Source organism: Mus pahari, chromosome 10 (assembly GCF_900095145.1).
Source record: "Mus pahari chromosome 10, PAHARI_EIJ_v1.1, whole genome shotgun sequence".
Classification (NCBI taxonomy): domain Eukaryota; kingdom Metazoa; phylum Chordata; class Mammalia; order Rodentia; family Muridae; genus Mus; species Mus pahari.
Window position 1 is genome coordinate 111,961,191 of NC_034599.1, and position 24,990 is coordinate 111,986,180.

Consider the following 24,990-nt stretch of genomic DNA (forward strand, 5'->3'; position numbering starts at 1 on the left):
TTCCTTCTGACTGCTTGCTTCACATGACCCCATGACGGTCAGAGGGGTATGTATGTAGATCTTGGGGGACTCTTCGGTGTCTTTGTAAAGAGACTGGAAGGATTCATCTTGTGATTATTATTATTTTTTATAAAAACTCACAACCTAAAGTCAGCTAGAGGGAGGGCAGGGACAGGGATGCAGTGTTGCTCCTAACGGAATTTTGGACCACTCCGGGGACTGGACTGTTCCTGGGCCCCCAGAGAGGCAGAAGCTCAGGCCATGTGTTAGAGATGAAGGCAGTTCAGTGGCCTCAAGCCGCACACCACAGGTGTGACATTGCCAGCCAGGTGTGGACACGGCTCCGCCCACTCAGGGCGGACTGCATCAGATCCCCAGACTTAGTCCTGGATGGAGATCTTCACAAAGAGAGTGGCTGATGGATGCAGGTCTCCATTCTTAGACAAGAGGTGGACATGGCGGTACCCTGGTGGGAAAGGACAGTTCTGGTCACTTGGGAGAGGATGAGTGAGCTGTGGATTAAGAGAAACCAGGCCCCGCCCACTGCCCTGGAAGGCTCCTCCCCTCCGACGCTCACCCTGCTTGAGGCTGTTCCAGGGGATAGTACTCTGGCCGATGAAGTCGTTCTTAGAGGAGGAGTCATAATCCTCTACCATGAAGCGTACAAGGGCAAGGTCAGGCACTGCTACCTCAAATACAAACTCCGTGTCCCAACATGGGTTGAAACCTAGAAGGGCAGAAACCGTATCAGCAACAAGGTCAACGGCACCAGCGCACCGAACCCAGGCCCAGCGCATACTATAATATACCATTATTGGTAATGACTGGGGTCTGACGGCTGGCCACATCCCGGCCCACACCGTGGATCTCCACTATCACCTTGGGGTCCACGATAGAATTCTTATTCTTATTGACCTTCGGCAGCTGCTGTCCAGAGATGATCTAAGGAAAAGCAGAGACAATGAGCGTTCAGGGACGGCAGTGAGCAGGAAGGGACCTCCACAGGCTGCCATGCCCCCTGTGTCGGGCCATACCCAGATTCGGAGCCTCTTCGGGGCCCACCAGGGCCCCTGAGTCAGGGCTCGTGAGTTGAAGGTGGTGTCGGGGTCTCTCAGAAAGGCGGGTTTCAGCACATACCCACAGCCTCCATTGTCCTGGAAGCAGCCAAGGTAAACATCCATTTCTGGCCCAGGGGTTTGGAAGTTCAGAGCCACTACAGGTGGAACAGAGCAGTCATAAACTGTGGGTTGGCCCCAGAGTCCTAGAGCCCAGCCTGCTCAGAGTGCACTAGCATCTGGGTTCCTATGTGAGTTAGAGCAGGATCCAATGGTCCAATGTCTCCTGCCTTCCAGCATCCTAGCTGACCCACCACACTGACCACGTTCTTTGTGTGTGTGTGTGTGTGTATATGGTGTTGTGTGTAATATAGGCGTGTGTCATGTGAGTGTGTACATATATATCTGCATATACTTGCGGAGGCCAAAGGCCTGGCGTCTTTCTCTCTTGGTCTTTATTTTTTCAGACAGGGCTCCTATTGAATCCTCTGGGCTGGCTGGCCAGTGAGCGGAGCTCAGCCTCTCTCAGCCTCAGTAGTGCTGATTACAGATTTCGTGTCATCACCCCTGTGCTTTCATGTGGTCTGGGGTCCCAAGCAGGACCTCCTGCTTCTATGGCAGACATTTTGCTGACTGAGTCATCTCCCCAGTCTCTTTTTTTGGGGGGGGGAGGCGGGGTTGAGACAGGGTCTCATGTAGCCCAGGCTGGCCTCGAACTCACTAAGTAGCCAAGGATAACCCAGAACTCCTGATCCACCCACTCCACCCCCACCTGGAAAGAGCTGGAGTGACAGGTGTGACCTCATTCCCCAAAAGAAAACGCAAAGGGCTGGAGCTCACACCAGACACAGACTTGCTGGTCGGGTAATTTGGCCTGCATCCAAACCTTCTCAGCGCCCCCCTGCCCCCAGACCTCAAACCCTGTGACTTCAGAGCTCTGAAGGTCAAGGCCAAGTGCTCTCTCTAGCCTCCCTCCGAGCCCAGCTGGCCCGTACCGATCTGGCAGCCTCCGTTCCACATCTCCACAGGACTGTAGTTGGAGGAATCTGTTCTCCATCCAGCTGGGTAGATCCTGCTCAGGTGGCTGACGTTATGGCGGACAAAACTATTTCCTGAGAACAGGTGGAGTCAAGTCATCAGTGAAGGCCTGGGTGGGCTAAAGACACGCCCGCCCACCCCACCAGCTCTGTCTGGACACAAAGCAGGGATGCCAACTTGGGGATACAGCAGGGCCGTATGCAGGGCAGGCCCAGCCTCGACCAGACCAGACGGCCAGGATCGTGTGTCTGCAGGGGCAAGGGACTCACCTGATTCCTGCAGCAGCCGCAGGGCACGGCTCTCGCCGAAGGAAGCCATCTCATAGAATGCCTGCCCAGAGGTGCTAGGACTGGAAAAGCCACCAAAGTGGACACTCTTGCAGTAAATGACCATGTCGGAGAGCTCCGGCACCAGCTTTAGCTTATCCTCCTGGAGGCCGCGGGGAGGCCCAGGTTAGAGCCATAGGTAGGGTAGGACCAAGTGGGCACTGAACACCAGAAACCCAGAGAGAGAGAGAGAGAGAGAGAGAGAGAGAGAGAGAGAGAGAGAGAGAGGAGACACACACAGAGAGGGGGCAGAGGATCTGAATGGCAGCCACAGAAAAATCAAGGCAAGGCAAGTCCCATGGGCACCGGGGTGGGAGGGTCCCGGGGTTGCCCCACCCCCACAGCTTCCCCTAGAACCTTGGGCTTGTGTTGCACTTGGCTGCGCACAGCCTCATCCTCCATTTCAGCAGCCTCATCTTCGTCAGACACGTCAGTGGCTTCAGGCCCGTTTTCCCCTCCAGCAGGTAGCAGCCCGCCCAGCTTCTTCCCTTTCAACAGGATCTTTTCCTTCAGTTGCTGGGGATGTACGGACGACTGGTCAAGACGCACATAGGCCTCCATGCCAGGTTCACTTCCCCACCTTAAGGGTACCACTCCCTACCTCGGGCGAAGGCAGGCTCGTGGTAACCCCATCCAGCTGCTGGTCCAACAGCATGGGCCCCAGGATGGCCCTCAGGTGACGAGCCATGACTCGTTGTTGCTCCAGGCTGCAGTGGTTCTCCAGGGACAGGATGACTGGGTAGGGGGATGCCTAGAAGCCCCAAGATGAGTTAGAAGGGACGGTCCACCCCTTGTGTCCTCGCCTCACTCCCACGGGCACGGCCAACCTTGAAGGCGTAGTCCCGGATGGCCCTGAGCACGTCGCAGAAAAGTATCTTCGAGGTAAAAGTGTAGCCGTGGTAGATGATGGGTTCCTGGTTGGGGCCGTCCCAGCAGTCCAGCTCCAGACACCGGCAGCCTTTGCACAGAGCCCTGCAGAGAAAAGGTGACAACTAGGCTAAGACCCTCCAGGTCCCATCCTGGGTCCCACCCCGACCTGCCCCTAACGGTTCCCTGGTCCGCACCGAATGTAGGCCTCCGTGCTGCTGGGCCCTGTGAGCTGGTCCTCCAGTAGGTAGGTGTTATGGGAAGAAGACACTAAGTAGTGGCTGAGTGGCTGGTTCATGTCCTGGTAGACACGGCGGTGCGCCAGGCTGAAGGCGTTACCGTCAGCAGACAGCAGGTACATGAGGAAGCCGTCCTTGGTCATCTGTCGCTGGGCCTTGGCTAGGGAGGAAGAAGCCACCATTTCGAGTCACAGCTAGTTGCCCACCACTGTGGAAAAAGAAGTCTTTTTCTCCACTCTGCTTGCCCACCCAGTCCTCTGCAGCTCTGAGGAGAAGTCGTGATCTCCCAGTGAGACTGTAGTTACAGTGTGCTGAGGTCCTGTCTCTTGTCCTTCCTCCTAGTCTAAAATCCCCAAAGGCGGGGTGTCACCTCCTCTGTGTCCCTAGAGTGCGGGGTCTTACACAAGCACTCTACAACTGAGCCATGTCCCCAAATCGTCCTTTCTCTGTACTTTGAGACTGGGTCTCACTAGGCTAACCGGGCTGGAAGTGTGGAGTGGGCCTCTTCTCTGTGCCATGTGTCAAAGCTGGATCGAAGCTGTGTCTAACGAAGAAGGAAGTAGAAATAACCTTGGCTTTGTCAGCACTTCTTTCTATGTCTCGGGGCAGGAATGCTTAATGCCCATTGAGAAAGGGACAGGAGGAAGATGAGGCCCAGACAGGGTAGACACTGCTCTCTTTCTCCCATCTGCCTGCTTACACAGGATAGCCACACACTGGTCAGCAACCCTGGGGCTGGCTCCCTGCAGCAGGTCTGTCTGTCTGTCTGTCTGTCTGTCTGTCTGCTGTTCCATCAGAGTCTCCCAGCCCTTGGCTCTGGGACTGCTGGGTCCTCACCAGTCTCACTGGGCTCGTAGCGCTCAATGAGAGAGAGGGCCAAGGCTGGCCCTGCCTCCTCCTCCCGCTGCTGATGCTGCAGGAACGTCACTAGCTTCTCCACAGACAGGGTCTCCGCAGAACCTGCGGCCTCTGCAAAAGCACGGTCGATCTCTGCCCGCTGGGTCAGCATCTTGTAGAAGGTCTCAATCTCCTCATCCTCCAGGGAGTCGGTCTGGGAGTGGTCACATTCCTGCAAACCCAGCACAGCCCATGGGCAGGGCTCAGAGCTGGCCTCAGGCCAGGCCCACGGCCCCACCGCCACACCGAGCCAGGCTCACCCTGAAGATCTTCCTGGCGTAGCTGTCATCCACCTGTATGTTGAGCTCCTTCAGGAAGTCCTTCACCTCCTTGAAGTTCATCTTGTTATCTTTGTTTTTATCAGCCTTCCGCAAGCAGGAGTGAATCCAGCTAGGCGAGCAGTTAGGAAAACACACAGCAGCCCGATGCCCACCGAGATCCCAGGCACGCGGCTGCCCATGGTCACGTGACCACAAAGCAGGGGCCGGGGACCGGGAGGCCTTCCTTCCTGTGGGTCTTTCCCCTCCTTTCCCTTGCTTTTCTTGCTTGTTGGTTTGTTTGTTTGGTGCCAGGGACCGAGCAGGGTCTTACACAGCACTCTACTGCAGCCCTGCTTTTTACTTTGTATTTTAAGTCAAATGACCTACACCCACCTTAAACTTGCTCCTTAGTCCCGTTAAGCCTTGAAATGGCGATCCCCCTGCCTCATCTTCTCGGAGTAGCTAGGATTACAGGATTTCACCATCAGACCCAGCTAAGGGACTTTTTTCTGTTTGTTCATTATGAAACCTGATGACGTTTGAAAATATTTACTATAAAAAAGGTTCGCTGAGGACATTTAGACTACAGAAAAGGAACCCAGTCAGTAACTGCCCCGCCCGATCACCTCCCACTGTGCTGATGGCAGCCTGGGTCTCTCAGACCCTCACCCGCCTCTGGTACCTGAGGCTGGAAAGGAAAGTGGAGAAATCCCGTGCAAACTCAAACTTGGATCAAGTCAAGTCCCGGAGGTCTCGGACCCATGCTTGCGCTTGTGTACATGCACACCACACCACCCCGCCCCACTTTCTCCCTTCAGACTCTGAAGAACTGATGGGGTGGACGGTGCTTTTTGCACAGTCCTCACAATTGGAGCCCTGAGTCAGACAAGAGGATGAACTTCATGGGAGTGTGTTTTTAAAAAAGACATTACAGTTTAATTACACATGAAACAACAGCACAGGCAGCATAAGAAATGTTACATAACTTAAAAAAAAAAAAAAAAAAAAAAAAAAAAAGACATCTCATCTTATCCATGGATTGAAGACATTTTCATGCTGAAAAGTCTCCAGATTAACCTATGATCCTATCAAATGGTGTTGGCTTCTTTTCAAGAAATTGACTCAAACTGACCTTAAAATACATGTAGGAAGCTACAGGACCCAGACTGGCCAAACCAATCTTGCAAAACAAAGAACAGACGTGGACAACTCACACTTGCTGATTATGAAGATAACCACGAAGTTAGGGGAGATAAGAGAGTGCCAAGATACTGCATGGAAAGACAGATAGATGGACAAATGGACAGAACTAAGTCCAGAGTAAATCCTCATGTTCACGGCCAGTGGACAGTTCAATGGGCATGCTCAACAGGATAATGCTTTTCAGGCCCATGGGCTGGCACAGCAAGCATGGGTCCCTGACAACCAGGTTTAATCCCCAGGACCCATAAGGTAGGAGAGAACCAACTTCCACAAGTTATCCTCTGACCTACACACACACACACACACACACACACACACACACACACACACACACGAGGGACAAGTATGCCATCACAAACAATAAATAACTAATGTAATAAAAATAATTATAGAGCTGGTGAGATGGCTCAGCAGGTAAGAGCACCCAACTGTTCTTCCAAAGGTCCTGAGTTCAAATCCCAGCAACCACATGGTGGCTCATAACCATCCGTAACAAGGTCTGGCGCCCTCTTCTGGAGTGTCTGAAGACAGCTATAGTGTACTTACATATAATAAATAAATAAATCTTTAAAAAAAATTATAAAAAAAATAAGTCATGGGCTGGAGAGATGGCTCAGAGGTTAAGAGCACTGACTACTCTTCCAGAGGTCCCAAGTTCAATTCCCACATGGTGGCTCACAGCCATCTGCAATGGAATCCGATGCCCTTCTCTGATGTGTCTGACGACAGCGACAATGTACTCACATAAAACAAATGAAAGAAATCTTTTTTTAAAAAACAGTCTCAATGCACAGTGCTAGAATGACTGTGTATCCAAATGCAAAGAGAAAATAGATTTTCTATCTCATAGCACACACAAAAGCAAGCAGAAAATGAACCAGAGATTTACTTCACAGACAAGAAGAATATCTGTAACCAAAGAGAAACCTAAGAGCTAGTGATTGGTGTAAAAATGGAAACCCCCTACATTGCTGGTGGGGATCTAAATTGTTAGAACCACTTTGGAAAATGATTTGGCAGGTTTTCAAAAAGTCAAGCATGGGGAGGGTTGTGGAGAGATGGCTTAGAGGACCAGAATTCAGTTCTCAGCACCTACATGGGGCTGTTCACAATGGCTCCTAACGGTACTCCAGGGATCCAGTGTCCTCATTGCACACACATGAACATAATATGCACACGCAGACACAGACCCATACTTAAAACTAGAACAAGGGGCTGGAGAAATGGCTCCATGGTTCAGAGCACCGGCTGCTTCTCCAGAGGAGCCAGGGTTCAATCCCAAGCACACACGTGACGGCTCACAACAGCATGCAACTCCAGTCTCAAGGGATCTAACACCTTTTTCTGGTCTCCTCTGGCACCAGGCATGGACATGGTACATGGCCACACATACAGGCATGGCTCAGTGAGATGGCTCAGTGGGTAAGAGCACCCGACTGCTCTTCCAAAGGTCCGGAGTTCAAATCCCAGCAACCACATGGTGGCTCATAACCATCCGTAACAAGATCTGACGCCCTCTTCTGGAGTGTCTGAAGACAGCTACAGTGTACTTACATATAATAAATAAAATAAATAAAATCTTTTAAAAAAAAAAAAAAAGTTAACCTTAAATGTTACTAAATAACCTAGCAACTTTCCTCTGAGTGTGCACCCAAGAGCACACACGCTCCACACAAAATGCAGTTTTGAATTTTCACCGCAGATGAGAGTCCAAGAGTAGAATGGACTCACAGCCCCAGTCACGGGTGAGTCCAGTCAAGGGTGTGTCCATATGGTGGGATACTGTTAGGACGCCGGAAGGAATGGAGTACAGAGCCACAGTACAGAGTGGATGAGTGCCGACACACGCTAGGAAGAAGCCATTCGGGAGAGGCTGCTGGACTCTGCGTCTATGGCAAGTCCACAGGGAGCAGATGGGGGCTATCTAGGCCTGAGTTTGGGGGAAATATGAAAGAGCCACTAATGGGGGGTTGTGGGGGGCCTGAGGGCGAAGATGCTCTAACATCAGGACTTTCACGTGTGTGCTGTGTTCACACTCAGGTCCCGGTGTTTGCACGGCAAGTCCTTTACTGACTGAACCACTGCCCGAGCCCTAGGTTCGACAGGTGAGTTAATCTTATGGTATGTGGATTATCCCTCTATAAAGCTATCATAAAAGGGGACGCTGCAGGGCATGATGGGAAAGGCTGTGATCCCTGTACTCAAGAGGCAGAAGGATCACAAGTTCCAGCCCAGAACCTGTCTCGGGCAAATAAAGCAAAAAAGAGAGCTGTCCCGGCCTAATCTCACGCGGAAGCAATCCGTGAGTGGGACTGATTCACAAGTTACTGCCTTCAGCCTGAAGGCAGATCTGAACACTGGGGTCCCAGTATCACCCGCCCCCAGACATCATGGCTCAGGAGAGTGAGTGCCATGGCCTTCCAAGCTCTTGAGGGCAGTAACCCTGAAAAACATGACTACATCTCCCCACCTCTCTCCCAACCTGCCACACCCACTTCCCAGATGCCTATCTCCACACAGCTCACAGAGAGACGCAGCTGTTGACCTTGGGTCATTAGATCCTCTGTACTTGCCCTTCCTTCTGCCCTGGGTTAAAACAAGAATTCCTAAAATTCAGGGTTGAAACAGCAACCCCTTGTACTATGATTTCCGAGGTAGGAGCCTTTGGAAGGTTAGATGAGGACATGAAGGTGTGGCCCTGACCAAAGGTTTAGTGCCTGTAAAGAAGAGCTTTCTCTCTTCATGAGAGGTCAGAGAGAGAAAAGGCAGCCGCCTGCAAACAAGGGAGAGGGCCCTCGCCAGAACCAGCCATGCTAGTACCTGAAGAAACACACTAGTGTTGGGCAAGCCACCCTGCCGGTCCCTGCGGTGCCCAGTTGGGTGTGTCTTTGAGGGAGTGTCAGGAGATTAAATGAGGTTCACCCCATTCCCTGGAGTCTCAGGTTGAGTAAAAAGGATGTGAGCTGCACCTGAGTGTTCGCCCCTTTCTCTGTGCTTCCTGACGATACAACCAGCCACCCGACTTCCTACTTTCCTGCACGATGGACCACATTCTCCTAAAACATAAAATAAACCCCTCTTCTCCAGACTTGTTTTTGCTGAGTATCATAGCAACCAGCGTAGGATCCAACACACCCTGGCATTTTATTACCGCGGCACAACTGACCACAGCACATCCCACGCCCAACCGGGACCCACTGCCCCCGGGAGGATACTGCTGCAGCTTCTGCCGCTGGTCCATGGAGCCTGAGTGGTGGATGATCTTGCGCAGGCCCTGCACCCAGTGCTGAACGTCAGCCGGAGACGGGGCGATGAGGTCTAGGGTGTTGCGCTGATCCTTGAAGACAATGGAGAAGCACCGGTCCTCGGGTATGTCTTTGGCAAATTTCTCCAGGCCTTCTGTGCGGTGTCCCATCCGCACCTCCTGAATGTCCTCGATGGAGACTGCAAAGAGGAGATGGGTCAGCAGAACAGGCTGTGGGGGAAATGACTGCCTCTGGCACAGCCAAGGCCACGAGGAGAAGAGCACAGCCAGACTGGGGGCTCAGAGCGTGGGTCCAGGGAGAAGGACAGGAGGGCAGGAGGACGGGCGGGAGAGAAGAAGAATGAATACACTTTACAGGCGTGGCACAGGACAGCCGGCAGTAGGCAGAGTGGGAGCACACAGGGAGACACAGAGGCAGAGATCTTAGGCTAGGACAAGCAGCAAGGACAGGATCCATGGTCACAGGAATGAGGGCAGGAGAAGCCTAAAGCAGGCCTCTTAGAGAGACTCCACTGTGATCTGGCACCTGCCATAGGGAGAGGTCATGCACCCTCCAGACCACACTGATCTTTGAGCCCCCACAGCTCTCATCACCTTCAGGTCCCTCTACTGTCCCACTTTGGACAGTCCTGGCTCTGGGGGTCAAGTGACAGAATCCCAAAGCCAGAGAGAAAAGTGATGTGTTTACCCTGCGTGTGACTGCATGAGTTCTGACTTCAGGGAGCCCTTTGGCAGAAGGGCAGAGAAAGACCCCACCTTCCAGGGTCCCAAGAGGCAGAGCAGAAGCCAGTCTGTGTCTCTGAGAGAGCTGGGCAGGACAGGGAGATGGGGGCAGGGTTCTGTCCTCATGGGCCTACCTCAGCTTCCGGAAAGGCTGAGTTCTGCGTTAGAGCTACTGTACTGAGGCATCCTAGACCTAGGGGGCTCAGCAGTAAGGGACAGACAAGGCCACCCGGGCAGGTTAGGCATAGTCCTCAGCGGGTTCACTACGCTATTCCTGGGGGTCTAGTAGGTTACATCACTCTGCCCTTAAGAGGCTGGGAGAGCCTTCCCATCAAGCCAGTCTTCCAAGCTGGGGACAAACAAGGTCTTCTATGCTGCCATCCCAGTGTATCTCCCACAGCCTGGCTGAGAGCCAGCCTCCCCACAGCAGGACTACCCCAGTCACATCCCTCATCCATTCAGCCTTTCTCATCCATTCAGTCTGGATCCCCCCCCCCAAGCCCCTCTTACCCCAGTCCCCAGGGCCTCCCAGCCACCCTCAGGACTACACGGGTACCACGTGCCTTGACTTGGGTCATAGGCTCTGAAGAGTGGGACCCAAGACCCCTGCACCATCTGGGATGCAGAACACATCCCCGGTTAATCTGTTTTTGCCCCACACTCGGCAGCTGAGCCCTGCTGGGCCAGGAATGAAAACAGGAAACCTGGGCTGTGGAGCCCCCAGGGCCAGGGAGAGAAAGGCCAGCCTGCCCTTACTGCTGATAACACTCCTGGGGACAAAGAATGAGCACTGGGAAGTTACTGGAGAGACTTAGCAGGACACAGAGACAAAGAGAAACCGGAAAACCTGTTACTCCTCCATTATCTGGACTCAGTTTCCCCAGAGGTAAGGTGTCCTGCAAACAAGTCCTGCTAAACATGAGACCTGTGGCAGCCACCTGAGTCAGAAGCAAGCCTTCCCCCACCCCCCCAGTGCCCCCGGATCTGACCCCCATCTCAGCCGGGCTCCCTTGCCTGTCTACAGGGGACTAGCCTGAGGGACAGTTGCTCCAGGAAGGACATAGGGAGGGGCCTTCTCTTCTTACCCCTTCCCTTATCCCCTTCCAAGCACTAAGTGCACATTCAAATGTACCCACCAGGACTCCAGTGAAAGCCTCCTTTCCCATCCCCCACCCACCAGCAGATAACAGGAAACCCTGTGTCTGGACCACAGCCCAGTGCAGGAGCCTGGGGGGGGAGGGGGCTTCACGAGCACTGGCTAGGTCAGGGGTTACTCCAGTGCTAGGGGACATTTGTTGGGGCAGAGTTGAGTCTCAAGGTGATTTTCTTGTTTGTTTGTTTGCTTGCTTGCTTGCTTTGTTTTTGTTGTTTTGTTTGTTTGTTTGTTTGGGGAACAGGGCTTCCTGTTTCTAAGCTGGTCTTGAACTTTATGCAGATGAAGATGACCTTGAACTTCTGATCCTCCTATCCCCACCCCCCATATACTAAGTTACAACCAAGTGCCACCACATCCAGTGTACGGAGTGCTGGAACTCAACGCAGGGCTTCATGCATGCTAGGCAAGTGTTCTACCAATTGAGCTGCATCCCGAACCCTCAGAGTGACTTCTGAGACACATTAGGGTTCCATTCTCCAAAGGAGGCTACAGCAGAGGGGTCAGGAATCCATCCTCAGGAGGCTGGATGAGCACCACCCTCAAATTCAAGGCTAGCTCCACCTGTATGAGGTCCTGCTTTAAAAACAGCGGGGCATGGTGGCGCACGCCTTTGATCCCAGCACTCGGGAGGCAGAGGCAGGTGGGTTTCTGAGTTCGAGGCCAGCCTGGTCTACAGAGTGAGTTCCGGGTCAATCACAGAGAAATCCTATCTGAAAAAAAACAAAACCACCACCACCAACAACAACAACAGAGGCTGGAGAGATGGCTCGGTGGTTAAGAGCACTGACTGCTCTTCCAGAGGTCCTGAGTTCAGTTCCCAGCAATCACGTGGTGGCTCACAGCCTTTGATCCAATGCCCTCTACTGGTGTGTCTGAAGACAGCTCCAGTGTCTTTATGCATATATAAATAAATAAGTAAATAAATACAACAAACTCCATGTGGTGGTGCATGCCTTTAATTCTAGCAGAGGGAATTCAAGAATCTTGAGTTGGAGGTTCCCATATCAGACAGTGCGGGCAGGAGCCTGGCCTACTGTCACAGTTCTAATGATGGCACTTGGCTAAGCCCCACCCCCACTCCCGCTCCCAGGTAAGGTGTAAGAGATGTCTCTCTCTTTCAGGGAACTTTCATGGAGCTCCTGCACTGAAGGGCATGTCTGCAAAACTACCCCCAAACCTCTCAGGAGGTCGCTTCCATCCGCACACCCACCCCCCAGCTTTGGATCCCTGAGCCTTTGAGACACCCTAGAAAGACAGTACCCATCACTCCTCTCTCCTCTCCTCCTGTGCCCTACCCCAGCCTCCCGTGGCTCAGTCTCGGGAGTGTTAACTCCTCCTGAGCCCCACCTTACATACCAGCCACTGGGACGGAAGTACCTTATCTGTCCCCGGACTTTGGGCCTGGCTTTTGGCCCTACCACTCTGATCCACCCATTCATTGTCTGGGTGGCACCGATGCATTCAAACCACCCTGTACGGCTCCACAGTTGCTTCTGAGCCTGGCTGTCCCCATCTGTGACCATGGTTAAGTCTGCTCACCTTCCTTTAGCTCCTGTGGCTTCTCTCTGTGACCAGCCTAACCTTGGTTTCCCTACAAGTGATTTAACACCTTGACCCCAGCCAACCTGAGTTTCTCCCTTTGGTTCCTTAGGCATGGCCCACCTGTGGTCATGGCCCATGACTGGCCTCCACCCTACCCTGTACCACACCCACCACGGGACCCCAGGCACTCACACAGCTGAGACTCCGGGGACCTCATGACCTTTCGAGATTCCTGCCAGATGGTCTTGCAGTCCTCCTGCAGCTTGTAGAAGCGTTCTCTACGCCACGAGCTGGACTTCACCTTCAGAAGCTGGCTGCCCTTCAGGAGGGCCTGAAGGTCCGGGTCATCCTGCAGCCCTGGGAGAAGCAACACTGGTGAGATGTCACTTTCTCCACAGTGTCCCTCTTAGCATCAGCCCCACACTGGCCTTGTTCTCTGCCCACTCAGAGCCCATTCTCACCGGCCTCATCCTTACTCAGCCGTATCCTCCTCCCTCCTTCGACTCCACCGGCCAGTCCCCTGCCTCCTTCACAGGCAAGACTTCTACCCACCTAAGATCACACTTTCTGCCCCATTGAACCCAGGGTGTCTGTGCATAGCAGACAAATGTTTGACCACTGTGATACACTCTCCGCCCCAAGCCCACTGTGACTTGTCTAAAACATCAATGAGCACAATTCAAAAGCCCTGCAGTTCCAGGGCAATCTGGGAAATGGCCTGGCTCAGAGTGAAGTAAGCTGGGACTAAAGGACAAGGCAAAGGAAGGAAAGAAAGTGACCCAGCGCAGCTGGAAATGAACCCAGGCCTGCAGAGCCAAATAACCTCCCACCTCCAATGGCTCCAGCATCATCTGTACCTAAGTTCCAGCACACTCCCTGACCCGCTGTGTGACCTCATGGTTTACTGCCATGAATCCCTGGGGCTATGCTATTCCCGCCACCCTCTCCCCTATGTCCCTGTCCCTCAGCCTCCTCTCCCCATGTCCCTGTCCCGCAGCCTCCTCTCCCCACGTCCCCATCCCGCAACCTCCTCTCCCCATGTCCCCATCCCGCCACCCTCTCCCCATGTCCCTGTCCCGCAGCCTCTAACTAGAAGCCGCTTAAGCCATTCTCTGATCTTTGTCCCTAGAAGAGCATGATGAGCCCACTGTGGACTGTGTTTAGCCTGCTGGGATGGCCCTGTCTTTCCTACTGGACCCTAACCTCTGAGTGTCCTGGGTCTGGGCTCCCTCAGGAACAGTTGCTTTAAGAGAGAGCTCAATCCTTCCAGAAGCCGAGACAGAGCCCACAAGGAGGACAGAACTCCGCTTGCTTGCCCCACTCCTGCCCAGCTCTTGTGTGGCTTGACCTGAGTCACGGGCTCTGGAGTACTCAGGGTCCTCTCTCCCAACAGACCCAGGCAGGCGGCACCAGGAAGGCACCAAGCCCTTTAGGAGTCTTCCTCCGCACACAAATCCTCTACTAAGGATGATAAAGGAGATCTGCACCCCGTACCTCAACAATGCACCAGTGGAACACAGAGATACATCTATAAGGCGCCGTGGGCACATGCATGCACCCAGTGTGTTTACATCACACACAGTTCAGCAGCCGGATCTGTTCAAAGCCAATTGGACACCTAAATGTGTCCCTAAAACTATGTGACCCAACAGAAAAATGGCACCAGGGACTCCCAACCGTCCTGTTTGAGGAGCTACAATCTATGCTAGTGCTGAAAATTGTCACAAAGCCACAGGCTGCTTTTCTGAGCCCAGACCCTCCCCCTCTAATCTCTCCTCCCAGTTAATCCACCACACTGCACCCCTATGGCCTTCAACACATTATCCACAAGCCAAGATGGACCAGGCAGGCTTCACTCACCCACACCTTCCCCACCCCTCATCAGCTTCCTGCTTTTGTGAAAACATCCACCTCCTATAGCTTCAGAAGCTTCCTTCTCCCCCCCCCACCCCATACCTCTGCCCCCTCATCTGTCCTGGGGTAAGAACAGTGTCCCAGAAAGCCTTATTGCCACTCCTTCGAGATGACAGTCATCCCACATGCCACCACCTTTGTCCCATGCGTCTACCCATGGCTAGAAGATGTTCTACCTCAGTACAGGCAGCTTTTCAGTGTGGGGAGACCTGGGAGGAGAGAAGGGGCTCGCATAGAATGTCTCACATGGAGGGAAGGTTAGGGACTTTCCAGACTGTCAGAGCTGAGAGTCACCTCTGGCCTCTGCTGGGAGATCCCACTGTCTCTTCTCAGACTGAGGTACATTAGGAGGGGCCCCTCCTGACCATCTGTCAATGCCCTGCCCCCTGAGCTGGATGCAGTTAAACAAGCTCCCAGCCCAGATGGGAGTGGGGGCTGCTGGGAAGTGGAAGGCAAGCCCCCACCCTCTCGTTCTGGAAAACACTGGGAGGGGATGGCAGGGTTATCCTCTCCCGGAGCCACCAGAGGCTGCGGGGTCAGACAGCGATAGGCTGGAGTAGGGAGACGGCTACCAGCCTCCAGGAACTGGGAAATCTGGGCGAGTGTCTCCATGGAGTGGGAAGGGCTTCCTGATTCTGAGGCCTCTGGGTGGCCTACCACAGGACGCTTGTTCTCTTATGTAGAAAGTCTATGGAAAACCCTTATCCAGCCCTCATTTCAGCATTGGGAGGGTGGGTAGGCTGAGAGCTCAGGGGTTTCGCCAATCTTTTCCTGGCTTGCACACAGGGAAGCAACCATGTAGAAGACATGGAGGGTAGGAATCCAGGAGAGCCAACCAGCAAGCTGCATGATGGAGGTGCTGGGCCTGGAACCCACACCACACACATACACAGCTACACCAAGATATACCACACCATCACAAACGATCTCACAGACACAACCTTGCACCCAGGGACACAGTGTGCAAACTACCCTAGTCTCATGGAGAGCGTGTTACTGTGTTTCACACACGTACAGTGCAGGATGTCGTCACCATAATAATAACAGCAGCCGCCATAATGATAGCTAATATTTGAATAAGTTACTGTTGGCAGCACATGTGTTTAATCCCCTCAACAACCGTAGGTAGAAAGGCAGTATCATTATCCCCATTTTACAGAGGAGGAAATCGAGGCTGGAGGAAGTTGTACAGCAGAGTTGGGACTCAGAAGTAGGCAGCCTGCTCGCAGGGTCAGAGCAATGAGACGTGCGGCTCAAAAGTCACAGAGCCAGTGGGTAGCAGCATCAGAAATCCCACGCCTCAGCAGAAGAGCAGCCAGCCCATCACCCTAGGCCACACGGTCACATCAGTCATGAGCAGCCACTGTCAGCTGTACACTGTCACACAGGGCTACACACAGATACCTTCAGTACCAGAATGCTCACTTGGGTATATGTCATTACACACTACCATCCCCACACAATCGTGACATAATACCACCAGTGTGACAATCACTTAGCCAACCCTGAGGTCACCAAGTGTCACTTGTTCAGGTCTACATTTGTCCACCGTCATAGTAGACAGCGTTGGGTTACACGGTCATACCAGTTCCACAGGGAATCACACACCCAGGGATGAGTTTGTAACCAGGAGGGCTTGGAGTTAGCAGGCAGCGGGCTGCTCAGGAAAGGGTAGGTATCTAGTTCTCCCAGTACTCACCCCACACACCCACACTGAAAACACAGCCCCGCAGAAGAATAAACATGTATAATCTGAGGCTTAAAGGGAGGAGCGTCCTGTTCCAGCTGCTGTCCCAGTCCCCTTCATCCCTTACCCAGTCTCTGTCCATTGAGCGCCGCTACTTTGCGACTCTGCTCCTGCAGGTAGCGCTCCCGGGAGCGGTTCACGCTCCCCCGTCTGCAACTCGGGACCCCCAGACACTGCATGGCGTTCTCCTAAGCCTCTGCCCGGGTGAATCTTAGCTTAGAAGCCGGCTGAGTCCGGCCGGCAGTCTAGCCTTGAGAAGGCGGAGTCAGAACCTCAGAGAGGGGGCGGGCCCGTCTCTCTGGAGGCGGGGCCAGATTTTGGGAGGCGGAGCCAAGTCTGGGGGGCGGGTTCATAGGCTAGGGAGGTTGGAGAGAACAGAAAACAGGCGGGGGAAGTGGAACCAGAACCTAGGAGGTGGGACGGGGGAGGTTGGCATCCATCTCCTAGTGTGACTGAGGTGGCCTTGAACTCCGGATATTTGTGCCTTCACCTCCAGAGTGTTAGAATAGCAAGCGTGGCTGGAGGGTTAGAGTGGCGGAGCCTGTCAGGCATAACCCAGGTCCGGAGGGCTGGCATCCACCGCCTGGTAGGCGACGTGGAGGAATCACAGCCAGGAAGCACACGGAGGGAGAGGCGGAACCCAGGAGGGAGGCTCTTGCTCGGGAAAGGCGGAGTCCAGGCAGGGATGGGAGGAACCTCTACTTGAGAGGGTGTGTAAGGGTGGGGACTGGAATAAAGTGCGCTGTAGAGCCTGGCAAGGAATGCCAACGCCAACTCTGCAAGATAGCCCAGGCGTCAGGACTGGGAAGAATGCTCTGCGGAGGGAATTCTGGTGACACAGAGACGTGGAGGTGGTCAGGTGGAGCCGGAGCTAGTCTACTGAGCCCGCCAAATCTCTCATCCTCAATTATTCAACTGATTTGTTATGACTAGGCCTGCTGCCTGCTCCCTGGTTTTCTCCGTTTCCTATCTAAGTGATGTGATTTCCCAAGGTAACAAATGCCAATGCTCTCCTCCTCCTCCTCCTCCTCCTCTAAACAGAATTTCTCTCTGTATAGACCAGGCTGGCCTTAAACACAGATCCGCCTGCCTCTGCCTCCAGGTTAAAAGTGTGTGCCACTAACACCTGGAACAAACACAATTCTTAAAAAAAAAAAAGTAAAAATGAAAAAAAAAGAGGAGGAGGAGGAGGAGGAGGAAAATGCTGTCCTCAAAGGGAGTCTGTAGGCTTACCTAGAATAAATCAGAAAGACTGCAACTTTGTGCAGAACTGTTCGGCCAGAGTGCCGGGAAACACTGGGGTCTTTCATTCGTACAACCTCTCTTTCATTCACTCTGCAATTACTGCGTCCCCACTGCAGGAGGGTCAGGACACCACCCAGAGGCCTGGCTCACCCCTCCCTTACCCTCTGTCCTTGAAGAGGTCCCCAGGGGGTTCACTGCAGCAGCAACACTGAGTCACTGGCAAAGCCAGTTTTTTTGGCACAGACAAGCACAGTAAAAACTAAAAGCCAAAGCACAGAGCGAGTAGGGTGCCTACCGCCACACTGAGGGATGAGTAATGATCAAGGCATTGAATGGAGATGAACCGAAATGTGGACATGGGAAAGCTTTGTTCAATGTTGGGGTGAGTAGTGCCCACATTGTAAAAAACAAACAAAACAAAAAACATGCCAAGGGGTTTTGTTTGTTTGCTTGTTGCATAGCCTTGGCTTCCTAGAACTCTATCTATAGACCAGGCTGACCTTGAACTCAGAGAAACCCCTGCCTCTGCCTCCCAAGTGCTGGTATTAACTTAAAGGCATGTGCCATCACTGCCCAGCTATATAGAGGTTCTTAGCCAAAACAAAGACCGCCTGGGCTCCGATGTGATCGAATCCCAACATGCTGTATTTTCTTTGAATTCTTTAGCACTTTATGTGATGCATCTAAGAACACGACCCTAAGTTTGTGAGGGCGGCTCACATCTGTAATTGTAGTACTCAGGATTGTGAGGCAGGGGGATGGCAATGAGTTCGAGGTCAACCTGTGCCACATAGTGAACTGGCCAGTCTGGGGTATAACGTGAGATCCTGTTTCAAAAACAAAGCAAATAAAACCCACCAAACAACAAGAAACGGGAAACAACCCACAGCAACAGAATGCAGTTCTGAGACGGTCCCGACTCCTCAAGTGGCCTGGGACACCAAAGAGTTAACAACTTGGATCAATGTGTGTGTATCATGGGCCCAGAACCCCCAAAGCAGACAGCTTTGAAGCATAACTCCCATCAGTGGGGAGCAGGCCACCACTACTTTCTGTGATCACTTTTCTTGGGGTCCCTGGCTTCGGAAGCGACTCAGAACTCCTAAGCCCATTGATTTTGTTTGTCTGAGAGGATCTTGTGTGTCCTAGGCTGACCTCCAACAAACACCCTGTGCAGCTGAGCGCTGCCACTTCTTGAACTAATGGCTGCCAGTTTCCAAATGCTAGAATTGTAATCTTGTGCTGCTGTGCCAGCTTATAAGGTGTTGCAGACTAAACCCAGGAATGTGTGCCCGCTGAGCTGCTCTGCTGAAGTTAAGTCCCCAGCCCCCACTAATATTTTATCCTGGCAACATCCTCTGTGGAAAAATACATTGCGATCCCATGGATGAGAAAAAGGCTCAGAAAGGCAACGGCTACACAGCAAATGGCAAAGCTGGAGTTGAAGCCTGTGGCTCTCGGGGCTCCCTGTCCCTTTTACAGAATGCCGCCAGCTCTTGCAATAGGGCAGGTGGGCCAGGTGCAGGGCAAGTCAGTGTGGTGACTGTCTTCAGTGAAGGAAAATGTCCTGGGAGGTGGGGTCTTTTCAGGGACCTGCTGGGGATGCCAGCCCAGGCTTTAGCTAAAATGGAGAGGGGTGGGGTAGGAGGGGAAGATGGGAACTATAGTATCAATGAGCAGGCTTCAGTGGTAGAAAGAGTCTCTTGGTCCATGCATCCGATTCCAGCCACATTTGCCCTTGGTACTGTCCCATCATCTACCCACCCTGCCAGACAACCCCCAGCTTGGGGCATGTGTGTGTGTGTGTGTGTGTGTGTGTGTGTGTGTGTGTCTTCTACAAGGAATTCAAGGCACCTAAAAGTCAAATGACTTATCTGAGGAGAGAGAGAGAGAGAGAGAGAGAGAGAGAGAGAGAGAGAGAGAGAGAGAACTCTACTGTTTGTATGAGTAATAACTAAGGACAGAAGCCACGTGTCATCTCTTGGTGACTCCTTGGAGGGGACTGAGGGCACCTCTCCAGCAGACCCCCAACTGCCTAAGCCAGAATGTGACCAGAGCTGTGGGAGCCACACTGTGGAGAGGAGTGCAGACTCCCTGTCAGCTCACAAGTACAAGCCACAGTGACCACGCCCTCCCACAGAGACCCTCCTTGACTGCTCTCCCCTCCCCGTCGGGTTGGCAGTGTAGGCAGGAGCTGCTTCTGGAGGTCACGGTGGAGACCATGCTTGAAGCGCTGGGCCCACAGGTCCGTCAGCTTGGCCACAGTGTACATTCCAGTCCTGCAGGAAAGGCTGGACTGAGTCACACCTCCAGGAGGCTGGTCTCAAACAGGATGGGCCAGGCTGGCCAAGCCTGTGCTGTGTTAGACTGAGGCTCTGTGTCTTCCTCAGTACTGAAGAAAGAAATGGGACCAGGGTACAGACACTGTGGTGTCAGAGGCAGCCAGAGGGAGGTGGCCAGGGGAGAGACAGACTCTCTCCACTGTGACCCTCGGAGTGCCCACCCTCTGTTCCCACCAGTGTGTCAGGAGCTGTAGGGGCATCTCTGACCTCTGGAGAGAATGAGGGAACAGTGGGAGGGGTAGGAACACAGTCTGACAAGGTGTCTTTTAGAAACCCAAGCTTACTGGGCCCCCACAACAATAAAGTCCAGGTCAAGTGATGCAAAACAGGTTGGGGGCTGCCTGCAGGACAGACATCCAAGGGGGAGCGGAGCGGAGGACTGTGAGCACAAAAATCTACAGCCCAGGTGGTGAGACATCTTGATGGGGAAAGGCAATTGCTGCCAAGCCCAGTGACCTGAGTTTGATCCCTAGAACCCACAAGGTAGGAGAGAACCGATTCCTGCAAGTTGTCTTCCGATCTCCATACACCCCCCGCCCCAAGCACACGCACAAATACGCGTTGTTTCATTAAAAAACAAAACCCAAGGACCTACAATCTCAGGGATACTCGAGTTAAGTGAGAAATACTGTGAAGCTGTGGATCGATGTGAGAGGAGCAGGTTTTGCTGAGCTAATAGATGACCTGGGGAGACACGAAGGAAAGATCCCCCACAGCCCCTCCCCCAGAGTGTGCGTGAATACCACTTAGTCCCTGGAGGCTTCTAAGACAGCCAGGTGCCTGCAGTTTCCTCTCTGCTAGAGGGACAGGCATGGGGAGAAGAGCTAGCCCAGATGAGAAGAAACAAAGCCGGCTGGACAAAGGACCAAGCTGCCAGGCGGTTCTAGCTGAGACCTGGCCCAGTCTGGCCAGGAGGGTCAGCAAAAAGATAGCGCTGCTCCTCCCAGCCCTGGCATCTCTTTTTTCTGTTCTGGGGAGCGAAGGCTGCCAGAACGACTTCAGCCAAACTTGCACACCTCCTCCTCGCCCCACCCCCTTACACCCTCATCCGCCACACCCGCGCGGCCTGACTCACTTCAGGCGCACCCGTGTTTTGGGAAGCCTCTGAATCAAGAGTTTGGCTGTCTAAGGATGCTGGCCCTTTCCTTCCCCGACCCCTTTGGTGCCATTTGGACCCAGGAGCTAAGACTTTTATGAACTGGCTAAGGGGAAATCCCCGAGAGATGTCAGCATTGCTCCCCGATCTCTTGGGCCAGATTTGGGGGAAAGTCTGGAAACGCCCAAGGTTGTGCCCAGCGCGGGCTGAGGTTTTTCTGAGATCCCACAAGGGGACAAGGAGTTGGCTCTCTGGTGGTTTAAATGCAGCCGAAGGAGCTGTTATCCCTCCCGCCCGGATGGGTACCGGCTTTCCCGAGGGTCTCCCCTACGCGCGGGACACTCACCGTGCAGGGTCAGGAAGTCCCGACCGGAGTCCATGCCGGTCGGGGCGCGCGGAGGAGGGGACGCGGCGTGATTCACTTGAGCAACAACCACCGAGCGGCCTGGGGTCCTTGCGCAGCTCGGTGCAGGGACCCAACTGAACTGCGAGGGGAGGCGGCCGGGGGTGGGTCCAGGACACCGCACCGCCCCCTGGACCCGCCAACCGGCGCTTCTCCCCGCCCCCTCCAGGGGACCTGGAAAGGACGCGGAGCTGGGGGCCGGGAAGACTAGCCAACCCTGGCCCGGGCTTGGGCCAGCTGGGCGCGCCAGGGCCAGAAATAGTCAGATCCCTCCCGCTTCCTCCACCGCCACCACCCACAGGCCCTGTCATTACGGCGAGCTGCCGGCCCCACGCCCTGCCTGTGGGCGCCTGGCCTTGCCGGGGTTGTGGGTGATGTGGGAAAGAATCAGAATCGGGTCTTAGCGGGGACAGGAATCACTGCTAAAGCGGCAGTTTAGCCCGGCAGTCTGGTCTGTCTTCTGAGAAACGCGTGTATGCACGGGCCCACATTGCCACGTTTGGGGAGAGTAATATCTAGATTTTTTTTTCAAGAGAGGGGCCCCTCTCTTTAGCTCTGGGAGACTTCTCATTTCCGGGGGTGTTGGGGGTGCTTTCGTTAAGGTAGTGTTAATAGCAAGCAGGTATAGGCCCCTCACCCCCTAATGAGGGCAGAAGATGGGAGGCCTTCCGTGAGGCTGCCTGGGCAAGGGTCCCGATACTGGAGGCAGTTAGCCAGGAAGAGGCCAGCCCGGCTCACCTCAGTTCTTTCTCTCCTAGCACTAGCAGGCCTCTGGCCTGTGAAGCATGGGCCGCCCGACTCCCGACTCCCGATTCTGAGTGTTAAGGCTGGGTTTGAGAGAACCACGTGACATTCATGTACACCCCATCCCACAGTGTGGGGCCAGCACTCAGCCCTCGTCCTAACGCTCTAGGAAGGCCCCCAGGGTTTCCTTTCCACAAGCTGGGTGCTGTACTGCATGAAGAATGAGCAAGGCTCCATTGTAACCTGGGAAGGGGCAAGATGAGAAATTCCTTCTCTTTACTCTCCAGGTCTCCCTTGAGCCTTGGAACTTCCCACCTCGGTCCCGCCCTGGAGCCTGGCAGGTACTCGAATATCCGTGAGTCAGGTCTCCTCTCCCCCACCTAAGACCAAGAACTCCTGACACCAGCAGTTGGCATGGCTTCATCTCCAGAGTCATTTCTTCTTGTCATCTCTGTCCTGGGCTCCAAGCCAGAGCATTACCCACCACTAGGGCCTCTCCTTCCACCACAAAAGACCATGGCAGGGTTTATAGAAGGCTCTGCCCTGTGTACTCCAAGCTCACAGGCACATACCTGCTGGCTTCTGTTGCATACATTGCAGCTCACTCATGTCCCCTCCCCTGGCCTGGGGTTGCCAGGCAGACTTGGGAAGGCATGCTGACTCAAAGCTGGCCCAAGCAGCCAGGTTCTGCCAGAAATGAGGTACGCCATGCTCAAGTGCTGACTTGCAGCATGACCCTCTCCCCGCTCTGGATCTTCCCCTCCTCTTTCTTCTCCCTCTCTCACTGGGTGGGAGGCCCTCTGCTCTGCACAGCTAGGTTTAAGTAGTGTGTCTAGGGTGGCTGTCGAATCTGGTGGGGAAGGCTTCCAGGGGCAGCGGTGTGGGCCTAGTCCTGGCTGGGTGCCACATTTACTCTACTCAGAACCTTGCAAACTCTCCTGAGACCCTGACTGCTCCTAGGGGCTCAGTGGTAGGCTTTCTTTGGAGCACAGAGCTCCTGAGACCTGTCCTCTATGGGCGGAGTTCCAGGTATTGTCCCACCCCCAACCCCTGGCTGCCCCAGTCTCAAGTGTCTGTGCAAAGGTGGGTGTGGGGGAGGGGGCTGGTGACTGTGGGCAGGTGAGAGAGGTCTAGTATTCCAGCCAGTACTAGTTCTGTTAGAGTCAGTTCCCTTGTCCCCCACGCTATCCCTCACTCCGAGGACAGCAAGGACACATGTGTGCACTCTCAGCACAAGAATGCTAAATTTCAGGATGGTCAGTCTCTGGGGCTTGTCTTGCTCAGCCCTCCCCCATGATACTGAAACCAAGACTAGCCCGGGTGGGCAAGGCCAGTGAGGTTTATTCATTGTTCTCCCTGTTTTTAGAACCCAAGTGCTGGAGCATCAGGGTGAAGGGGTTATTTAAGTCTTGGCTCTACAATTTCCTGGTGTGAGAACCTGAGCAAGTCACTTTGCTTCTCTCTAACCAGGAACAACTGACTGGGGTAAACTGAAGATGTTGAGAGTGTGGCACTGATACTGCCTGCCTAGGGCTCTGAGCTAGAGTTCACCTGCCCCAAGAGACAGCGATGGCAAAGAAGGCTCCTCAGACCATATCGGGCTGATGTCACTGGTGCGCAAGGATCAGATGTCAGCATGGGCTACAGAGTTGCAGCACCTCTGGTAATCTCAGGATAGCACGGGGCTCTTGAGAGTTTTCCTTTTTCTTTTTTCTTTTTTCTCTTGGTTTTGTGAGACAGGGTTTCTCTGTGCAGCCCCAGCTGTCCTGAACTTACAGAGATCTGCCTGCCTCTGCTCCTGAGTGCTGGGGTCAAGCATGCGCCACCACACCCCGCAATGGAGGATTTCTTTTCTGAGATTATATTAATCAGCATTCATAGGGAATGGAACTGAGTCAGCTTTAATGTGGATGTTCAGTGTTCTCCTCCGCTTACCCCAGCCATAGTAGGTGGATTGCTTCATGCTTCATGAATCTGGGGGAAACGTCTGTCCCATAGCTATCTCCTCTGACCTGAAAAATTCCCTCTTGGAGGGAGAGCAAGGGTTGGAAGACTCAGGAAGCTAAAGAAACTTGCAAGGCTCAGGAAGTCACAGAATTTACAAAGCCTCTCCGGGCTTCTCTACTCAGTGAACACATTGTCGGCAGAGGGAGAGGAAGTCCTGGTGGAGCTGCCTGCAAGTTCTTCAGGGAGTCATAAGGGTGACTCTTTATGAACCCTCACACAGGCTGGCGTGGGCTTCTCAGTGACCCAGTCGCCTTTGGCTCACCTGTGACCCCAGTAAGCTTACTGGGAGTCCCAAATGCAATCATTTCTTTAGTTTGCCACTGGTGCCATAACCGAGGTGAACAGAAAGAAGGTCGTTCGTGTGTCCCCAGGAAAAGCCACGTGACAAAGTCCACCCAAGCTGGAGAGCGGAGTGTCCAACTGAAGAAGACACCGAAACCTGTGTCTGAAAACTTCTATTTTCTTTTTTCAGTACGTGTCTGTTAAGAATCTATCATCCACTGGGCACATAGAAACATGGAAATGATCGTCAGGGTTCAAAATACAAAAAAGAGCCCTCCTGTTGTCATGCAGCTTAGATTTTAATGGAAAGAAAAGAGCTACTGTAATAAACACAAGAAGTGACCCCGGAGGAATCCGAGTGATAAGGAGGTGACATGGGAAGAGGCCTGGCTTACAGTGGGTTGTTGGGGCAGGCTTGTCTGGGAAGGTAGCTCTGAGGAGACTCAAGGAAGTGAGAGAGTAGGGCGCATCGAGGCCTGGGGCCAAGGATTCTGGGCAGAGGGAGCAGGCTCAAGAGTGGCACACTGGAGAAATGCAGTGCAGAGTTGCTACCGCGAAGAGAGGGCATGATGGGAGCTCACAGAGAGGTCTGGGCCTTGCAATCGCGTCCAGATTCTCTGGAGGAAATACCTCCTCTGA

General features: G+C 53.6%; 1 protein-coding gene across 2 annotated transcripts; it reads right to left on the reverse strand.

Annotated features, from left to right (window-relative positions):
• Positions 1 to 105: 105 nt before the first annotated feature.
• Plcd1 (phospholipase C delta 1) lies at positions 106 to 21,479 on the reverse strand. 2 transcript variants are annotated; one of them, XM_021208054.2, is made up of 15 exons: positions 21,262 to 21,479; positions 12,764 to 12,928; positions 9,101 to 9,329; positions 4,683 to 4,812; positions 4,363 to 4,594; positions 3,484 to 3,685; positions 3,247 to 3,391; positions 3,021 to 3,170; positions 2,777 to 2,935; positions 2,363 to 2,522; positions 2,051 to 2,167; positions 1,035 to 1,213; positions 810 to 942; positions 578 to 727; positions 106 to 466 (listed from the first exon to the last, which is right to left on the reverse strand). In XM_021208054.2, exons 1-15 carry the CDS (start codon positions 21,293 to 21,295, stop codon positions 381 to 383), a joined length of 2,271 nt encoding a protein of 756 aa, XP_021063713.1. In that variant the 5' UTR covers positions 21,296 to 21,479; the 3' UTR covers positions 106 to 380. The 2 variants fall into 2 exon arrangements, with proteins under 2 accessions (XP_021063713.1, XP_021063712.1); XM_021208053.1 differs by lacking the exon at positions 21,262 to 21,479 and adding an exon at positions 16,300 to 16,492.
• Positions 21,480 to 24,990: the final 3,511 nt, after the last annotated feature.